General features: G+C 33.1%; 1 protein-coding gene across 1 annotated transcript in view; it reads left to right on the forward strand.

Moving 5' to 3' along the window:
• LOC118204374 (putative ubiquitin carboxyl-terminal hydrolase MINDY-4) overlaps nt 1-21,895 on the forward strand; it is a 70,697-nt gene that overhangs the window by 40,750 nt on the left and 8,052 nt on the right. The window contains exons 3-12 of the mRNA XM_085817508.1: nt 24-165; nt 573-686; nt 1,708-1,799; nt 12,835-12,933; nt 13,050-13,122; nt 13,394-13,459; nt 13,723-13,793; nt 14,146-14,209; nt 14,430-14,591; nt 17,054-17,234. Coding sequence (XP_085673634.1) covers nt 67-165; nt 573-686; nt 1,708-1,799; nt 12,835-12,933; nt 13,050-13,122; nt 13,394-13,459; nt 13,723-13,793; nt 14,146-14,209; nt 14,430-14,591; nt 17,054-17,234 — 1,021 coding nt within the window. The 5' untranslated portion in view covers nt 24-66. The remainder of the gene's footprint in view (nt 1-23; nt 166-572; nt 687-1,707; nt 1,800-12,834; nt 12,934-13,049; nt 13,123-13,393; nt 13,460-13,722; nt 13,794-14,145; nt 14,210-14,429; nt 14,592-17,053; nt 17,235-21,895) is intronic.

The raw sequence follows: 21,895 nt of genomic DNA on the forward strand, positions 1-21,895 counted from the left end.
TCAAATTCTGCTATTTCTTTTAGCACTGAAAATGAAGCTTCTAACCAAAACTTGAAGTGTGCCAAGATGGACTTTAATGTTAATGAAATAACTACAGATGCTCCATCAAATATGTTATCTTGTATTTTAGGTGAGGATAGACCAATAACAGTTGATGAAGCTTGTGTAAGCATCTTATTATGTGAACTCTTTAAATGAACTTTTTCAATATATTTTAATATTTTTGCATCTTTTCCTCTTTCACATTTATACTTAATGCATGAGCTCAAGATAAGCATAACATTTATCATCCAGGCAGTGATGAGATCTCACCTAAAAGCAATGTTATTCTTTTATAAAACTCTGAGATATGTTCACGCCCAAATCGTCATAATTTAAAATGATGAGATGAAAAATAAGTATAACTTTTAAGTTTCTTTTCCTAAAGAAACTGTAGCCTGCATTTTTGAAGATTATAGTATGAGCATTGTTAAGGTAATCATTAATGTCGTTGCAGCGTTTCTGTGTAACTTATTACAGAAATGTAATAGCTATTTTACTTCAGATATATTAAGGATATATTTTTATTTAAGGATTTGAGACTTCTGTTATTTGGAAATACAGTTGATACATTTGGCACAGAATGGACTGAACAATCTTTCCACTTCAGAAGACGTCCTTTATCATATGGACTCAGACAGAAAAAAGTAATTTTAACTACCTCTCAGTGCTAATTTTGAAATCCCTTTGTAATTCTAAAATAGATTTAATTTAATGATTAGAATTCATTTTCTTGTTCTAAAATCTAAAAAGGGAAAAAAACGTTTAAGCTATTCTTTTTGTATTTTTTACAAAATATTTAAATTTCATCCTATGTATTACAGTATTAGAAAATTTCATCCTATGTATTACAGTATTAGATAGCTATGAAATTCATCAGAAAATTTAAAAAACTGATTATGGTTAAATGTTTGTGAGTCTTAATTCTCTAAATTTTAATTAATTTTATATCTTAGCATTTAGCATTTTATATCTTAGCATCATGCATCTGATTTTTAAAAGTTGTGTCTTACTTCTGTTTTCTGTTAATTCTGAAACCCAGATTAAAATTAGATTGTCATGTGTTTTTCTTCCCTCCCCCCTCAAATATTTGATTTTCTACTAAATGTTTAATCTCCTCCTAACCCTGTTATGCATAGTTAATGCAGAAATATGCTATAAATACAAATGTGTGCTAATGAATTAACCGAAACATGACTGCATTATTTCAATTTTTTTAAGTTGATTTTCATATATACTATTTTTTAAGATGTTTTTTGTCCTCCTTCCTCTTTTACTTGGATGAAGGTCAAAATTTGTTGAAAATGGTAACAGTAAATTATTGTTCATCTATAATTTTACTGCAATAATTTAAAATGTTCAGGAAATATTTTAGAGAATAATTATGTAATTTTTTAACCAGTTTTGAGCATTCAGTAGTTGAAGATATAACAGTAAATTACTTTCCATCAATAATTTTCACTATAGTATTTAAAATTTTTATAAAGTAGTTAGAATAATTACGTATTTTTCTAAAAAGTTTTGAGCTTTATTTTGCTTAATTAAGGTAAATAAAATTCTGAACATAGCATTCATGTTCATATTATTTATATGTATAGGTTTCCAGTAATCCATATAAAATAAATTTTGCCTTATTATAAAAAATTATAATTCTGAGATATTTTGCAGCCTGGTCCATGTGGAGTACTTGCTGCTGTTCAGGCTCATGTTTTATATGAGCTGCTGTTCGGTTCTGCTGCTGTAACCTTAGATTCAGGACTGTAAGTAAATAAATATTTATAGATTTGATTCTATTAGAAACTAAATCAGTTTAATACTAAATACGCTGATTTTTACATTTTTATGTATTTTTGCTCATTTCAAGACTTTTAGAAATTATATGAAAGAAAAGTAATATTACATTTTTTAAAAACATGGCAAAATTTGTCATAAAATAATTTTATTTTTACTCTATTTACAGTTGACATTATACTTAAGGTAATCCCGTAACTTAACTATTTTAAATAATCATTTATTCTCAAAAATGCTTATAAAATAGAGGAAAAAGAATTAACAAGCTTGTAACTCATTTCATCTACCAAGAAAGGTATTGTGAAGTTTGTGACATCTGTGGTTTTTTAAAAGCATTCTTTTATAGCTAAGTAAAAATAAGATAATAGTGCTTAGTCATGATTTTTACTAAAAATTTACATTAAAATAAAGGTAATTATATAAACAATTATACATCTTATGCATCATTTTTATTACTTTCAGTACCAGCTGTACATTTTTGTATTCTAATATTTCTTTTTTATTTGCAAATAAGCCTAGATGTTGAAGAATAATTCTGCATGCAAAAGACTTACAAAATAATTGTTTTGCAATTCTCTTTATTGTCATAAGATGGTATTATATAGCAAGTCTTTAATATGGATTTGAGAAATAAAATATACAATTTATAGGAATTTTACCTTCAAATTCTGCTGTATAAAGTAACTTTGTATGAGCATTGTTATAGTATCTACCTATCACAACTTAAATTCTGTTAAGACCTCAAAATTTTGAACTCAAAATAAATACTAAAAATTTCAGTAAGTAGACTCTTTATTGACAGAAATTTATTTCATTTTCTGCATTTAATTTATTTAATTACTACTAGATGGGATACCCGGCTTAGCTCGGGGAGTTGTTATGAGATTGGGTGGTAGTTGGAATAAAAGGATAAACTTTAAAATAAGAAGAAAAGAGGTAAAATTTTGTTATTGAAAACATATTCTAACTATTTAGAATACTTCTTTATAAACAATTTTTTATTTTATTTTTCGGGATATTATATGTACAAATTTTTCGAATTTCCTACTCGAGAGCTGACTACGTATAGCTGAGAAAAGCAGGAGTCTTTGAGGTTAATGCCATAATGTTTTAAATTTTGTCCTTGCACCTTGTTAATTGTAAAACTATAAGCTAATTTAATTGGAAATTGTGGTCATTTAAACTGGTGTGACATATGCACGCCTCGGACTTCCAGGTGCTTAATGAGAACTACCTGTTTGTTCAGGAACAAAATGGACAGCAGGCCTTTTGTAGGAAGGTGCAGTGGAAACCCTCACCCGGTGTGGTTTCCGGGGAGGGAAACATAGGGGACTAATTATTTTCTTTCCAGATTTTAACAAAACGAGGAGAGAGCTTTGTGTAATAAGCTTTTGATGCTGTAAACGAGAGTAAGCAGACGCGATTGATCTCATTCATCAGCGATGGCTGCTAACAGTGACGGACGTACGAGCTCTGAGCTCCGTAATGTCAATGCAAATGGTATCCTGAATACGGCGCCGCCAGCGGGCAATCAACCTTCTTCTCCTCCACCTTTACTGATACAAACCGAAATGGAAGTAACAGCAAATACTCCACCTGCCTCTCCTTCAGCACTAGAGTTATGACTGACTGAGATTCTCAGGGTTGCCTTCGCTTGCGAGTTATCCAAGAGCGCAATCCAGATATACTCACTCAAGAATCGGCACACAGACCTCCTTTTCGATATCCAGCGTCTTCAACGAACAGAGACACCGAATAAGGAACTGATGATCAAACAGTTACAGGATGAGGGTGAGAAAGTTTTATTTTCCTTACATACCCTCTGCTCTAAACTCGGCATAAATTTATTCACCCTCCCGGCCACTGAAGAGGAATTCTTCAAAGAATGCAAAAAGACTTCTAAAACCCCTGATTCGGATCCCAAAACTCAAAATTCTAACGCCAAAACTCAAAATTCAAATCCACCCTCATCCTCAGCCAATCAAAATCCTCCAAAAGAAAATCCCAAAAATGATTCAAAAAAACGAACCAGACCTACTGATAATGAAGGATTTGCAGTTCCTCCTAAACATTTAATTGCCAAAAAACCACTTCCCAACACTAATAATAATGAAAACATTACAACATCCAATTCTTTCACAAACATACAAAACTCTGATAACACTGAACACTCGACGCAGCAGCCGGCTGTCACTCAAACACCAAAAATTCAAGCACCACCTCCAATTTTCATAAAACCGCGAGCTGATTGGTTCTTTCTCCTCAATCAGTTACACCGACATGCACCAACTGTTCTTTCCAAACAAAACATAGATTTTCTTAAACTCACCACCACTAATGAAACAGACTATAGAACAGTTGTTAGATTCCTCACAGACAATAACATTGAATTCAAGTCCCACACACTCAAAGCAGATAGACCACTTAAAGTTGTCATTAGGGGATTACCCTCAAATACACCTCTCAGCGTTGTGCAGACTGCGGTTGAAGTGCTTGGCTTCAAAATTCACAAAATCTCTCAACTAAAGAAATGGAAGACCAAAATGCCAATGCCTCTCTTTTATTTACAAATCTTCAATAGCCTCAAAGCCGAAGAAATCTATTCAATAACTGAACTCCTTGGAACTGAAGTATCCATGGAGCACTTCAAAGGACAGAAGGGTCCCTCCCAATGCTGGCGTTGTCAGGGATTTTTTCATTCATCTGAAGTTTGCACCCTACCAAGACGATGCGTCAGATGCGCTGGGCCGCATCAAGCCAAGGAATGCACTAAACCCTTTGAAGAGCCGAACAAATGTGCTAATTGTTCGGGAAACCATGCTGCTAACTGGCGTTCCTGCCCGAAGTTCCCAGGCTCCAAAAACAGACAACCTCCAAAGCCAAGTACCAAACCCAGTCAGACCGTTGACAACACAAACAAATTTACCTTACAACATAATACATTTCCAGTTCTGCCGGCTGCACACACTCCCAGTGCAAATAATACTCGCCCTGGAGTATCATACTCTGCTGCCCTTACGGGTATGCAACAGACTGCACCCCAAATTCTTCCAAATTTATCGGTCCCCTTAGGAGCAAACTCGACTCTAAATTGTACCGAGATCCTTTTGGCTATAATCCAAATTTCAAATCAGCCTGGCATTGACCAGAGCAAATTACTTCTGGCATTCAAAAACGCCTTACCGCAGCTCAGACTGGCTCCATCTGGTGCTGACGCGGCCTACTACATCTTTGAGAGTTATATTACTCTCCAATTCTCTGATTCCCACATTCATTAAAATTCAATACTTTGAAAGGGTTGAAAAATCTCAAACTATGCACCTGGAATGCTAATGGCATTCTTTCCAAATTCCATGAGTTTAGAGACTATGTAGAAGAGAAGGATTTTGATATCATTTTTGTCCAAGAGACCAAACTCCAGCCAGGGAGAGCTCCCAAGCTTGTAGATTATGCACTATATAAAAGTGACAGACAAGCTTCAAATACACGTGATGTTTATCATGGTGGCACTTGTATTTACATAAAAAACTCCATCCCGCATCGTAGAATTGACACACCAAATATGAGCAAACTTGAAGCAACAATCATCGAAATTTTTATTCAAAATTCACCATCCCTAGTTATGATCTCTGCCTATCTCCCACCAGGTGGAAATTTTCCTGTGGTAGATTTCAACAAACTGCTCAATTTTTCAAATAATCTTATCATAGCTGGTGATTTAAATTGTCACCATCAGCATTGGCGTTGTCATAGATCAAACCCTGCTGGTCGTGGCCTTCTAAAATGGGCTCAGTGCGCCCAAATTAAAATTATTGCGCCGGATTCCCCTACTAGATATGGTTCACGGGGTGCCCCTTCATTCATAGATTTGGCACTCTTCCGAAACATTTCTTTTGGATATCACGTGACTGTTGAAAACTGTTTATCTTCAGATCACAACCCCGTAATCATAGACCTTAACTGTACTACTTTTAATCAAAATTCTCCAGCACTCGTCTCTACAAACTGGGACAATTTTGGTTTCAAACTTAAAAGTAAAAATTTGCCCTCCCTTGAAATTAAATCCAGCCATGATATAGACTCGGCAGTTGATCACTTAACGACCATTTTAACAGATACTTATAAGGAAGTATCAAAACCCACCCTTAGACCCAATTTTCGTAAATTACCTCAAGAAATTAAACTCAAAATTAAAGAAAAGAATAAAGTACGGAGACTTTGGCAAAGAAATAGAAATCCAGGTTTAAAAATTCAACTCCGTGCTCTCCAAAATGAGATCAAGGCATCCATCAAGGCCAGTTCTTCCAATCACAATACACGAATTACATTCAGTCCCTAACGACCAATGATAACAGTCTTTGGCGCGCATCAGCCCGCCTACGCAAGCACAAATCTAACATTCCGTCCTTAGCTACGGACGCAGTGGTGGCTCACACAGACGCTGAGAAATCCGAATTAATTGCGGATTCTCTTCAAACTCAATTTACACCACATAATGAAGGAATTTTTGCGAACAGCGCAAGTTCTTTCCCACAAGATGTTGAACGTTTCCTCTCCTCGCCTTTCGCGAGAGATATACACTATACATCCATGAGCGACATCCATGAGCGAGGTAAGTGAATACATTACCAAGCTCAAACCCAAAAAAGCCCCTGGTATGGACTCTATTTCTAATCGTATGATTAAAAACTTACCCACCAATTATCTATTTTTCTTAGTAATGCTTATAAATTTTATGATACAGCATTGCTATTTTCCTCAAAGCTGGAAACAAGCACTTATTGTGCCTATTCCAAAACCAGGCCAAAGCCTTTCTAATCCTCAAAATTATAGACCTATCAGCCTCCTATCTTCGTTATCTAAGATATACGAGTTTGTGTTACTTAAACGCCTGAATGATTTTCTCCGAAATCACAACGTTCTGATTGATGAACAATTTGGATTTCGAGCAAAACACTGCACCACGCACCAGCTGCTGAGGACAGTGGAGTTCATTCACGAAGGGTTTCGTAACAAAATGCTTACTGGCGCTTTATTTCTTGACATAGCCAAAGCATTTGATAGGACTTGGCATATAGGAATTATTATCAAGCTCATACGACTTGACGTTTCGGCCCATTTAATTCATATTATTAACTCGTACCTCACTAATAGATCTTTTTCTGTACGAGTTAATTCTTTCATTTCGGCACCCCGTCCTATACTAAGCGGCGTCCCCCAAGGGTCACTTTTAGGCCCAATTTTGTTCAACATTTTCATAAATGACATACCAAAATCACCTAGTATCACTCTTGCACTTTATGCAGATGATACGGCCATCCTAGCTCAACACACACGCCTTGAAAACTTGGTCCAAATCATTCAGAGATATCTCTCTAGCCTTGAGCACTGGCTCATCACTTGGAAAATAAAAATTAATGTTGCTAAATGTGCTGCTATGATTTTCAAACGTAGCCCCCTCCCGTACCCTTCCATTAATATTAAATTCTTTGATGACTGTGTTCTCTGGTCAAATTCTTACAAGTACCTAGGAGTTGTACTTTATTCAAAATTAACCTGGCGCCTTCACATTGAAAATGTTCTCAACAAAGCGAAAGGTGCTAGGGCCCAACTTTACCCATTTTTAGCTCGAAAGAGCAATCTGTCAATTAAAAACAAAATCCTTCTCTATACATCCATTATAAGACCTGTCTTTATGTATGCATGTACAATCTGGGGTACTGCTGCAAAAACTCATGTGAAAAAACTTCAATCTTTTCAAAGTAAAACCTTACGTATGGCCCTGAATGCAGCCTGGTACGTCCGTACAGATGTGATTCATTCGGACCTAAATATTAAACCTGTAGATTACCATATTAAAAAGCTTAGTCAAAATTTATTCCTCAAAATTGAACAGATTGATAACCGAGCACTTCAGCAGATTCCAGCATACGATCCTGCTATTCGCAGCTCACAGAAGAGACCGAGAGCCGTGATTGGCCGAGAGTTTGGCATCTATCCGCCATCCAAAAGGGCAAGACACGCCCTCTCAACTTCAGTTCCAGCCCCCGCGCCATGAAGGAAGGACGTCTCTTCAGCGAGCTGCCATATAATTGCTTATTTCATCCTCTGCTACTACTATCAAGATCTTCAAGCAAAGTTATCAATCTGTTTACTTAAGAATCACATCTCCCGCAGATTTCAAATCTGCCTAAGAATATTTTCATCGCGATCTCAATAATTATTTGCACTCTCCAACACAAGCCACATGCCAATGAGCCTATTAATCGTAAAATCTTTCCTATCCACTTTTTGCTTTAGTGTTTGTACTGTGTATAAAAAATTATAAAAAACCAAAAAAAGTATAAAATATAAAATACAAAAAAATTTTAAAAACCTAAAAACTTATAAAAAGATTATGATACTTAAGTTTTTATTTTCTCATCTCTATCCCTAAACTTTCTTGAGCCTGTGGCTCCCTCTAGTGTGCATCAAGTAAATCACTTATGCAAAATTTTTCCTATTTCTGCTCGCTTTTAGTAATTCTGATGTGGAGGTAGATGGTTTTGAACCATAGGAACTCCGAAATTTTTAAATCATTGGCATTGGCAGTAAGCAGACGCATCCAGCGTCGTAGCCTCGTCAGCGGCTTTTGTATGAATTATGGCTGTAATGATTCAATTATTTTAATATTTATTCAAGAATTTCTTATTAAGTTTTTACTGTCTTTTTTTTCACCCAACCCGGGTGTTCTGACGTTCCAGCTTTATTAAATTGGTGGCAGCGGTGAAATAAGAAAATCCATGCAGAGATTGCAGACCGTCAGGCTCTGAAATTCATCTCAAGTTTGTAGGACAACCATTGTCCGAACATCATCAGTGTTTTGCAAATATTACAGACCGTCAGGTTCTGAAGTGCAGCACGAAAAGTTACGAACATCAGTTCGGAAAAGTGATTTACAGCTCTTCGAAGCAGGGAGATAGAATCCACGAAGAAGTTTACGGACACCAGTCCAGACAAAAAGGAACGACAGTCTCCTGAATACAGCTCATCTTCAGCAACATAATTTGTGCGATCATCTTGTGTTCGAGAAAATTTAGTGCAGAATTGTGCGGACAAGCCTTGTCCGAAGATCATCAGATCATTGTGAAGGTGCAGAGTAGTGAATAAAAACTGCTAGTTGTGCGATCATCTTTGTCCCTGAAACAATTAGTGCAGTGCAGTGTATGGTGTTCAGTGCAGTGTATTCTTTGCCCGAAGATTATCAGATTATGGTGAAGGTGTTAAGCAGTGAAAAGTGTCTGAATCATCAATATCTATATATTGGTGAGAGGCGGGTAAGCACTTTGGATTTTTATATTAAGGCAGTAAAGTAATTTAATTTATTTCTGTAATTTAGTATATAAGTTCACATAACTGTTTTAATTCAACTTCGTTTTCTGCAAAGCTTAAAGAAATGTACTGTTTGGGTTTTATGTTACAATAAGAAAGTATAAATTTTAGAATTTAAATCTGTGTTAATATATTTTTAATATCTGAAAAGTTAATGTGTTGTGCTCAAATTAAGCTTATGTAATTGAATGTATAAAGGAGAAGAATTACTGTAATCTTGAAGGTTCTAAGGTTAGGTGGCATTCTGAAATTCAATTCTAAGACGTTTTGAATATTATAAATATTACAATTTTCAGTTAAGGTGTGTCGAACATTATTGGTGTAAGAACTGAGAAATTTTTTTCTATTGAATGAGTAAAAGGGGAATGCTAGAAATCCCCAGTATCGTTCATTTTAACAGTTGTCATATTAATGTTTAGTTATGAGCATGTAGATATATGTTTTTTATAATTAACTTTTGAATGCATATTTTAATGTACCTCAAATTTTGATGAAAGTATAGTGTATTATCATAAGCAATTGAGTTTAACGCAACTGAATTTAAAGCTTTTAAGAGGTAATATTATCTGTAGTATCATAAGTCCTTTAGACAAATTTTTATTTGAATGCATAACGTGCATATTATAGTGTAAACTGTCTTGTTTTTGTTTAAGATCTGTAAAATATGTTGTGAAAAAAATTAAGGGTTCAATTTTACTCTGTCTCTCTGTGAAAATTATATTTGTTTAAATCAGTTTTATATATATGTAGTGTGAGGGAGCTAAATTTGTCAGGTTGTTAGCATAATTTTGTTCATATCATGGCATTCTTAGCAAAGGAAAGAGGATCTTAAATCCTTGGCTGAAGAGTTAGGGGAAAAAGTTAGCCCTGAACTTGGGATATTGGATTTAAGACTGCTGATTATGGGAAATGAATCTTATGAGGAGGAACTAGTGAAAGCTCCGTTAGAAAATATTACTTCAACGAGGCTTGAGAAAGAAAAAAAAAGAGCAGGAAAGAATTAGAAGAGAAGAAGGAGAGAGGAAGGAAAGAATAAGGAGAGAAGGAAAAAAGAAGCAGGAAAGAGTTTGGAGAGAAGAAGAAGAGAGACAAGAAAGAATTAGGAGGGAAGAAGAAAAAAGGCAAGAAAGAATTGCAGAGAGGCAGGAAAATATTAATAGAGAAGAAGAGAGGCAAGATAGAATTAGGAGAGAAGAAATGGAATTTGAATTATCGAAGTTAAGATTACTAGCCGCTAATGGAAATGACGATGTGTTGTTTAGCACGTATAATCTCTGCCAGCAATAGATTTATTAGAAATGTTTTCCTGTGCATCCAAGTAAATAATTCCGCAATGTGTTGTTGTTGATCCGGTCCATGATTACGCTGTAATTTTTTTTTAAATTGTCACTGAGGAGTGATTTGTTTCGAGCACGTTGATGCTGTAACTTTTTTCCTTTGCAATTTCGAAATTTAGCACGTTGAAAGCATCTTGTCATCGTGCTGGCATCCCAAGTTGTACTAAGGTCTGTTTTGTTTTATTGCCGAACATTTATCTTCTAGGTGAATAAGTGTTTCATTCTAGGTGAATAGGTGTCGTCGTTCAATCCGATGGCCAGTTCTGGATGAACTTGTCAGATTTGGTACAGTATGTCAGCACTCATATTCTCTTTGAAAGAGTCCCATAGCTGTTTTGGAATTTGATGTGTTACATGTCGTTAGAATTATGGCGAATAAGTCTCTGATTTGTTCAGCTGAGGCTGTGAGTGAGGCTTCTTGTAGAGTTAATTCCCAGTGGTTGTCGTTTTCTAGTAGTCCCAAGCATTGGCATAAGTAACCGTCAACATTCTTGAAATTGTGAAACTTGCTGGTCGGCGTATTTCGTGTAGCAACATATGAAGATAAATCATTCGGCGTCGTTTGAATGTACGGTGTATATTCGGCCTATTGTGTTAGTTTTCATGATTCCTGGATGATCCTCTACTGGAATTCCTTGTTTTCATCGTTGAAAGACTTTTCTTGTTTTGTTCCAAAAAGACGTCGAAATATAGTAATGTTTTTGCAAATGGATTCGTTTCCCACAGTTGGAAAAAGTTGTTAATGTTGTGTTCTTAGGTTGTTCTCTTGCAGTTTTTCTGGCGGTGTCTTTTGTGAAGTAAATTCTCTGTCCATTCTCCAAATATACTGCTAGATGTTGCACAGTTGGCTCGTGTTCGTGTATGGGAAAACTGAAAATCCGCCACGGTGCTTCGTTACTATTGATGTATCTTCCCATTTGGTACATTCCACAATGATCTGGAATGTTCCTGAACACTCCAGGCTATTCCAGAACATTCCACAATATTCCAGGATGTTCTGGACTTTCTAGAAACTCCTAGAGATCGAAACTTTCAGCTCTTATATCTTCAAAAGTACGCCCTCCAGTTAAAAATGGGAACCTTCTACCTAGATGTGGCATAGAGGGCTTCCACACCATATAACTTCATGGATCGTACCGGGACTTGTTTCTGAGGTTCAGCGACATGCACATTGCACACTTTTATAATATATATATATTTATTTATTTATTATTTCCATATTACTAAAAATATGTCATTTGCTTTAAAATATAACTGATTTTAAAGAAACTGATTAAATATGAGCAAACTATAAGGCTTACTAGTTGCAAACTTATTAAAATCATTAAAAATGGACAGCCTGATCATTGATTTAATAGTTGACTGCAGAGCAGATTGCTGCTTGTATATTGTGGTTTTCTCCATGGGAAATATAAATTCCTGCTTTGTTCTTAAAAAACGTTAGTCCTAGTAATCTTTGCCACAATCAATTACCTAAGTGTTTAAATACAGGTTTTACACATAGTAGGTTTTATGTAACATTGACTATAAATAAACTTACAAATAGAAAAATAGTTGTACAACGATAATCATAAACAAAAAATAACTTTTTGAAGCATTATGAACATATTTGGTTTACTTGTTAAGTCAGCAGTGAATATACCATGAGAGGCTTACAAGAACTGAAATTCTTACAGGCACATAGTAGGCACAAATACACATAGTAGGTTTTATGTAACATTGACTATAAATAAACTTACAAATAGAAAAATAGTTGTACAACGATAATCATAAACAAAAAATAACTTTTTGAAGCATTATGAACATATTTGGTTTACTTGTTAAGTCAGCAGTGAATATACCATGAGAGGCTTACAAGAACTGAAATTCTTACAGGCACCTGCTAAATGAACCACATAATAAAAATGTGAAATTTTTAAGAAATAAACTTTTTTCTTATTTTTGATGTTGTAACTATTTGGGAAAATTGCTTATATGTTAGTAATGTTAAATAAATTTCAAACAAAGAAATATATAGATCAAAATTAACGTAAAAAATTGTAACGTTTGGAAGGGCTATAAGATAGTGGCAACTGCAGTTGCTTCAAAAACTAATGGTAACAGTAATGTTAAAATTTTACCACTGACTAAAAAAGGGCACTTAACAAAAAAATACTATATGCTCTACATTTTATTTGTTTTTTAATAATTTTTTTCTGCAAATTAACATCAAAATTCTTAGTTAAAATTCTCACAAATATAGTTAAATGTTTGGTGAAATAACAACAATAATAAATAATACCATATTTGCTTTCAGTTTAAGGCCTAAGGCTGTTGAGCAGAAAGAAGCACTAGCTAGAGCTTTGACATCAATTCTGTGGCAGGCAGGAAGAAAAAAGGAAGTTGTGATTGCTGTGTAAGAATATGAACTAAGATCAAACTACTTACTATAGTGTAAGAGTCCTATATAAAAAAAAAATATGTTGATATTATACATGCTGATATCTGATATTTTTTCACTATTATTTACAGGAAGTGGAACAAGATAGTATTTGATTCTTCCATAACCTCTAACATCTTACGAGCAGATGGAATGATTGAATATGTGAGAAATTTTTTAAAGCAATTGTAAACTTTTTCCCTGAATGATTTTTCAGTATTAATTTCATTATTCTACAGATTTGAAATTTTGGGTGATAAATTATTAATGAAAATCACATTTGCCTATAATTATTAGGCATGTTAAAAATTGCTTTTAAATGTTAGTTACTATATTTAAGATTTATCTAAAGGTTTGCAAAATAATTATTGATTTATGCTTTCTTTTTGCATAAAATGTTTTTTTTTTTTTTTTTTTTTTTTTTTTTTTTTTCTAGTTACGATTGAAGTATTTTAGATCCAGGAATTGTGTTCTTGAATATTTTATCAATTTCATATCTGAGGTATGACATCTGTATTATTATAATGATATTTTGATTTCAATGACTATACATGCTTTTCTAAAAATTCAATACAATAAAAATTTATTGTTCATTTTGACTATAAGACTATAATATTGTTTGATAATTAATATCGTTTTCGTTTGATAATTAACCGTTTGATAAGTCTAATTTTCCTTTAAAATAATTCTCCTGCTAGCAATGTATATAATATTTAAATTTAATTAGTCTAGATATTAATTAAATATTGTTTTCGGTTGTTACAGTTGATGAATGATGACAGTGGAAGCTGTGTCTTGTTTTTATATTCTGTTATATTAACACATGGTATTGAAAGGTAAGCATTTCCATTCTCATATTGATTGCAAGTATTTAAAAAGCTTTATTTATTTAGTAAAATAATTTCATCATCAAAAGTACATTCTAAATATTTTAAATTAGATAAACTTTAACTTTAGATATGACTAGATTTTTAAAAGAATTGTGAGTATCAACCTGAAGCTGAATTTTGTCAGTTTTTAATGTAGGCTTACTTATTTTTATCCGTTAGCTTTTGATTGCTAAAAATAAATAAATAAACATAAATGAATTATTTCCCTAACTCATTCAAAAGAATTTGTGTGTTCCCCCCAGTTTCAAAATTTTTCATTTATTTATTTATTATTATTAATATAATTATTATTTTGCAGTATAAAGGAAGAAATGGATTATCCTGAAAGTCATTTGATTGGAGAAGATGGCTATTGTTCTCAAGTATATCATGTTACTCAATTATTATCTTTTTACTGTAATTCTGAGCTCATATGTTTATTTTTCAAATTTTCAAGTTTCTGAAAAATGCTGTAAATAATTTTTAATTGATTTTGAAATAAATATATATTAATAATTAAAATAAGTAATTATAAATAATTAAGAAAATAATTAAAAATTATTTACAATGCTTTTAAAAATAAAATATTTTTTGTATTTTCAGGAAGTGGTTAATTTGATGCTTATTGGGAAAGCTGTGCCTAATTTGTTTGATGGAAATTTGGAACTTAACTCTGGAGGTGAAGAAAAATCAATACATCGAGGAATTCCAGGACAATCTGCCATAGGCTTATTGTCATTATATGAGTATCAAAATACCTGTACAGTATGAGACCTTTTACTTACTATTTATAAAAAATTTCATACACTTTTAAATGTGACTTAATTTAAGTGTTTTTAATGTGATTTAATGTGATTTAAGTGTTTTTAATGTGACTTTTAAGTGTTTTTAATGTGATTTTAAAGTGTATCAAATTTTCATTATATATCTGCAGTCATTCATTTGGCATTCATTCTTCCCTTCATGAAAATTCTGAACCATGATTCCATGTCTATCCTAGAAAAACATTAAATATCTTTTGCTGGCTTTAAAATCATTTCATTTCAGTGCAGAAGTAAATATTCTAGCTTGTTCATACAATATGGGTCCATTTATTGGAATAATGCATATTTTTTCCAGAATTTTAATTGTGGCAACACCGATATCTTCATTTATCTTTTTTTTAACCCAAAATCAAAATCATTAGAATTTAATCTGCTTGATTTCTTTCCTTTAAAAAAAAGGTGGGTTGCATTGCAAATTTCTCCTGTTTGCTTCATTTCTGTGTAGCATTTAACAATATAGAACATTATTGGAAGGAAAATTTGCTTTCCTAAAATCGGTTTTTGTTAATCTTGTCATGTCCTTATTTAGCTTTTAGAATGCTATCACTGAAGAGTATATCATTAAAATTTTCTAATGTTCACAAAATGTAAATGCTATATTATATCTTATCATGTACACTGGAGAGAGATATATCATAGAATATCATGTAGCAACATTTTATTGGATACTTGTTAGTTTTATTCGGAAATTAATCTTTTTCCTCCCCTAATGTTTTTTCCCTCTCCCTTGACATGCAAATAAAATTCAAAGTTGAGGAGAAAATCAATTTATTCATAGACTAATTTGCAATGCTATCAAAAAATTTATTTAAGATTTTTCAAATGCAACAAAAAAAATTCCATGAAACTAATTAAAATTTTAAGACTTTTGAGGATGTACCAATGTCTGTTTTGATACTGATAATTCAGATGCTGTTTGCACATTTTTAGGCGATTTTCATTGTATTTACAAAAATATGTTAGCTAAAATGTTTGTGTTTTAAATGTTCCATTTGATAAGTCTTATTCTTCACTATCTTACTATACCATAATTTCAAAGATAGTAAAGCATTTTTTAGTATTGAAAGAGGTTATTTTATCCCATTCCTCTCGATCAGCTTTCCAAAGTCCAAGAAAGATCGATGTTTGGACAGTTCGCATTTTAAAAGTCCAAAAACGCAAAAAACCATGGGTTATACATTGATGCATGAGGAGATTTAGTAGGGATATGGGTGAAGGGAGTGGCCCTTAATACACGTTTTTTGTTCCATTATTTCAAGGAAATTACCAGTAGGTTTTGATGTGGCTGCTTTTTTTCATGTACTTTTACTGATTGATGGCACTGAGGGTAAAGAGAAGGTACTTCATGTTTGAAAATTGGGTGTAAAATATGTTCCTTATTATATGTGGAGTTAACTTTAACAGTTTCCTCCATCTCTTTAATTTTTATCTGTCGTTGTATCAAAAGACAGCAACAATCATAAATCCCTTTCAGAAACTTTCTTTAGATACTTTGAACCATGTTCCAAGACTTTTTTCTTCATTTTGTGGATAATAAATGGATATCTTTTAGCACAGCGATTCATCTATTGTAAAAAAAGTTTCCATTTTTGTCTAAATAATTGTTTCTCATAAAGAATTCTGCAGAGCATTCTGCGGTTTGTGATATACAGTAAAGAAAGACAAACACATTAAGTTTTTTGACTCTTTTAAGATTTAAATTAGCATTAATCACTGTCTTTGCAGTTGACACTGAGCATTTTAATGATTATGCAACTGTCCTTCTGACTTCGCAGATTTTCTTTTAATACTAAATTTCTTACTTTTCTAACATTCAAAGCATCCTTTTTTCCTTGGTTATGTATTTTGAAAAATTTTTCTCCTTGAAGCCAAACTTCGACGTTTTTTCCCTTTCTTATTGACAATACTATCTATTGTTCCTTAACTACGAATAAGTTTCTTCGGAAAGAGTACAAACATGGCCTTCTGTTCATTGGTTCTTTAAAAGCGCAATTTTGCACGAAAACAAAGTTGTCAAATAGCCGACAATAATTTACACTTAATATATATATATATATATATATAGTTGCAAAATATAGTTGCAGTTAAATAATATATATAGTTGCAGATAAAAAAAATTCTAAGCAGGCAAAATTTTTTTAGCAAAGCAAAGTCCTCTAGTAAATGTGTGAATAGTCTCTAGCTTTTAACTGTCAGTCTAAAAAATATGTCTCACAGTCTGAAAAATTTAGAACAGCTCACAGTCTAAAAATGTGCGAAATGTAAGCAATGCATCCCAAATGTCACTGTATGTCAAATAGTTAAAAGTTAATGAAAAGTTTCTTATTTGTATTTTGTGTGAAAATGCGTTTGCAATCAGCTTTCTATAGTTTAAATTCATCATTGTTTTATTTATAATTACAGGTAGGAAATCACTACAAAAATCCCGTTTATCCAATTTGGGTGTTACTAAGTGGCAGTCATTTCAGCGTCCTTTTCGGAACTTCTACTGACATACTTGAAAAAACTTCTCCTGATGATTCATTTCGGTTATTGTATTATGATGGCTTATCAGTCCAGAATGAAGAAAATTCGTTTATCATAAGTAAAGCTACTTTTGTTATTTATTTGCTTTCTAATTTATATGAAATTCAGTTGTTCTCAAATTATTATAAAGTGACTTATGCAAGTGACTGAATTTTTTTTAATTAGTTTTAGTTCAAAGATTTGTTATCTCATATTTATAATAGCAGACCCAAATAAGAAAATCAGAGTGAAATGCATAGCTTCTGTTATTTCTTTTATAGACTATATGAGATTTTAGAAACGGAAATTATTAATTGTTTTTCTTTAACAGGGGACTAAATTAACAAGGGGACTTAAATTGTCTTTAAATAGTCTTTTGTATACTAATAGTTTCAATGCAGAGCTAAAAAAGACATCAAAATTATTTTCTTTAAATAGTAATAGTAAACGTAAATAGTAAACAAGATTAATTTATATACCAATTAAAATTAGTTTTATTAGAAAGTATACATTGTATTTGTTTAATTGTTGCAATATTGGTAAAACCTGATACACCAAGAAGAACTGCAGCTACAATTTTTATTTTTTTTCAAGGTATATAAAGTAAAAAATATGGAATAAGTTTTTAGCATTTCAAGCTCATTAGTGCACGAATTCTAAAGCTAAATTAGTGAAACCTCAAAACATGTAAATCTGTAAATTATAACCTTGTTCTTTTAAATTTGTCCCACCAACAGCCAAGCAATAAAGTCATTGAATATTGGTAGTTCGGTATGAAACTGGAATCGCATGAACAGACTGGCTGTTGTATTTTCGTGTTTTTTTCCATGTGTGATGTGTGTAGGAACCAGTTTTCCTTAGAATGTCCTCCATGTCGTCATCCTTCTCCTTATTCAGGTAGCTGTTGAGTGGTTTGCCATAATCAAAATAAGCCAAACCAAACCTTCTAAATTTGTATGATGGTTAAATAAGAATTTATTCCTCTGCATCAGGAAGAAAGTCATATAATCACACCAGTGACAAAGAGGACTGGTAGTGACGCTAAACATTTTTGTTTACGTGAAGTAGTTGTTGCTGCTCCTAAATTCTAGGTCTCAGCTTCTCTAAAATTTTGCTGCCCAGCATAACCGTGGCGATTGCAATTATTTTAGAACTGGATTTATGCAGAGGCAAAATCAAAAAAGGGCGTAGTGAACTAAGAAGAGATTCTGGAATCATATGTAGATAACAGGAAGAGATGTTCATCTCAGCAGGATGTGTTTTACAGAGTATTCTGTGTCATCAATAATATTGGCCCAGTAGTTGTGGATATCGGCATATTTTCTAGCTTTATCAGTCTTTATATATCATCATTTATTATGCTTTGGATGTCAGATACATCAATTGTATCTCTGGTTAATTGTGATAACTCAACAATGTATTGCCAGCCTGCAATAGACTTTCAAACATTGTATCTGGCAAACTGAGTAGCCTGAGCTCATCTTTTTTGATAAATTACAATTTTGTTTTAGGTAAAAATAATGGTATCATAGTGTGTCTGTGGATGATGGGATAAATAATAAAAAAAAAAAAAAAGTTATATTCGTAACCAGGATCCAGTGCCAACAGATGTCAAGTAAGCAATACAAGTCAAAAGTGGACACAGAATACTCACTGTATCTATGAAAAACATATTACTTTTAAATACTAATCTTTTATTCTGCACTGTTTACGCATGACCTGTAGAGACATTAGGTTAATTGGAAAAGCCGGAGAGATGAAAAATTAGCAACCGCCTTCGTCGGGAATCGAACCACGGACCTCTGGAATACCGGGCCCAGCGTGCAGAACCACTACTCCACGATGGCACGCTAGGAAGGCGGCAGAAATACCTTATATACTCCCCCCTTTTAAAGGGCGACTGGGGTTTTTAGGGGACCCAATCGCGAAATCCTGAGTGTGGAGAATCATCATCTACAACCCTTTTAGTTCGAGCGCCACTTGTAGAGACATTAGGTTAATTGGAAAAGCCAGAGAGATGAAAAATTAGCAACCGCTTTCACCGGAAATCGAACCACGGACCTCTGGAATACCGGCCCAGCGTTCAGAACCACTACAACACGAAAGCAAGCTAGGAAGGCGGGAGAAATACCTTATAATCCTACAAAAATAAAGGTTGTATCTATCTTTCTTCTAGGTGTGATGTTTTTTAAGAATAGTAATATGTATTTATTTAATTTTATTTGTTCTAGTTTATATATTCATTATTATTATTCCTTTCGCATTAGTTTCATTTCCGTGTGTTGTTTATTTAATAGCTACAATTTTATAACAGTTTTCGATTTTATCAATACTTATCATATCTTTTGCAAAATACTTTCTTGATTCTAATTAACTTCATTTCTGGTAATTTGCCCTCACAATATTATGCTTCATAGTGTGGACAATTAGAAAGTTGCATCAGAGTAATACCTAATGAGTGCAAATAGGTTTGTTTATAAAAATGTCATTGCAGATTGCACTGAATCGCAATTGAGAGGTTCATGTGTAAAAGTGAATCATTGTCTTCCTGAACACAAAGCAATGTATTTTCATCTTAAAATATTATTTTGCTGTCTCCTCACATATGATCATATCTGAACAACTCAATTGACCAAAATATTTTTTTAAAGTCAGAGAGACTTGTAAAAGCATTATACAGCATGTATAGAGAAATCCACTAATCACATTTAAAGTATGAATACAGTTACATGGCTCTCTTTCAGAAGATGTTGCTTACATGTCCTGCCCTAGCGCTGTCCCATCACATTATTCCAAGGAATTTGCCGTTCGTCAGAAGACTGCTCATGGATGTCTTTCCTGTCAAACCAATTTTGGCAAGCAAAAACTGTCAGAAAGCAATGTGATTTAGTGCCAATAATGGTTAGGTTATATGAGTAATATAATATGGTATCTGTCTAAGGGGAGGAATATCTTCCTAAGGGAAACTAGGTCATATTCATGTTACACATGGGGAAAAACCATGAAACCCAAACATGCAGCCAGCCTATTTGCTGGCATTGAACCGAGTTCGAACTTCCATTATTCAATGCTCTTAACTACTGGGGCAGGAAAATAATGGTTAAATATGGTCTTACCAACAATAATAAGATCTTCATCATGCTTTAATGTAATCCCAATTAATTCTGGATAAACCAATTTAGTTTTTGTAAAGAAGGATATAAGTTAATTGCTTTTTATCTATGTTTCCATGACATTTAAAAAAAAAAAAAAGATTGAAATTTAGACCTGCCTTCAACATAATAGCATATAGTAGAGGTTTTTCGAAGTTTAGTATCCTAGCATCAAGCAAAGTTGCATTAATGTCCATGCTCTGTGGCTTTATTTGAAAAATGTGTAAACAGTGGCCATCTAAAAAATTATGATAAGTGACTTTCGTAACTTGTATCCAATGATTAATTAAATAAACAGCTTTTTTTCAAGCTTCTAGTAGTATGGTTGGCATAAATATGGAAGGATACTTCTCAGCTTTCCTGGCGATGGGATATCATAATTTGTTAAGATGTTTCATTTTTATATATATATATTTTATTATTAAAAGAAACACAACAAGTTCCCCATGTACCACATAGTATCACATGGGGCTTACAGAAGTAAGTATGAAACACAATACAAAATAAACAGAAGAGAAAATTGAAATAAAATTAAGGATGATTACACAGTTTTACAATGAATTAACAAAAAGTGTTAAAAGCACTTCTCTCGGAAATAAATTGGTAAAACTCTGGAGGCCAGTTAATATTAAAATTTTTCAGTCCCAGTTTCAAGACTTTTCTTTCATGACAATCTCATTTTAATAGAAGGGAAAAATCTTCTAGTTAAACTCCCTTTATTTGAATTAATGAATTCGTGATTCCACGACTCCACAATGCTTTCATACATGACCTTCTTATAGAAGTAATTAGGGATATTGACAAAAGTGTCAATTTCCCGCTTAGTCGCAGTCTTAGCAAGGAAATCGGCTCGTTCGTTCCCAACAACACCTGTATGACCACGAACAAATCAAAATGAAACCGAAATATTTTTATCCTTTAAATTTTTCAGTTCTTTTTGAATCTCGATAATGATATTATTAGAAGAAGAAATACATTTTAAGATCTCCAAGGATGAAAGGGAATCAGTACAAATGAGATAGTCTGAAACAGCACTGTTTTGTTTAGATACCCATTTGACGGCGAAGTTTAAGCACAAAAGTTCAGCTATGAAAACGGTACATTCATCTCTGATTCTAAATTGAAAGCGCTCAAATTCAAGACCATTTTTGAAGACAACAAATGCGAGACCAACCTTGCCATCAGTATAGCAAGTTACAGGCGAATCATCTACGATTTTATTGCTAAACTGAATAAAATTAACAGCATTTCTTTCTGAAGGATGAGGGATATCAGATAGAGGTAATATACAATCAAGCAATAGAATGAAGAATGGCAATGTCAATTGGAGGAAAGCCAGAAATTGCATAAACAGACTCATAGCTTACGGTACGATATCCACATATGACCCGCAGTAGTAACCGCCTTTGAACAAGTCGTAAATATCTATAATTTATCTTCTTCTTGAGCGATATACCCCAGACTCTAGAGCCCATACATAATGAAGGGTGCAATTCCTTGTTTATAGATGAGCGAATGAACGTTGTAATTAATACCGTATGTGTTGCGTGCAATACGACTTAATCCACGCTGTAATTTATCACATTTC

Source organism: Stegodyphus dumicola, chromosome 5, assembly GCF_044657685.1.
Source record: "Stegodyphus dumicola isolate Sdum_Otavi_A_Nest chromosome 5, ASM4465768v1".
NCBI lineage: Eukaryota > Metazoa > Arthropoda > Arachnida > Araneae > Eresidae > Stegodyphus > Stegodyphus dumicola.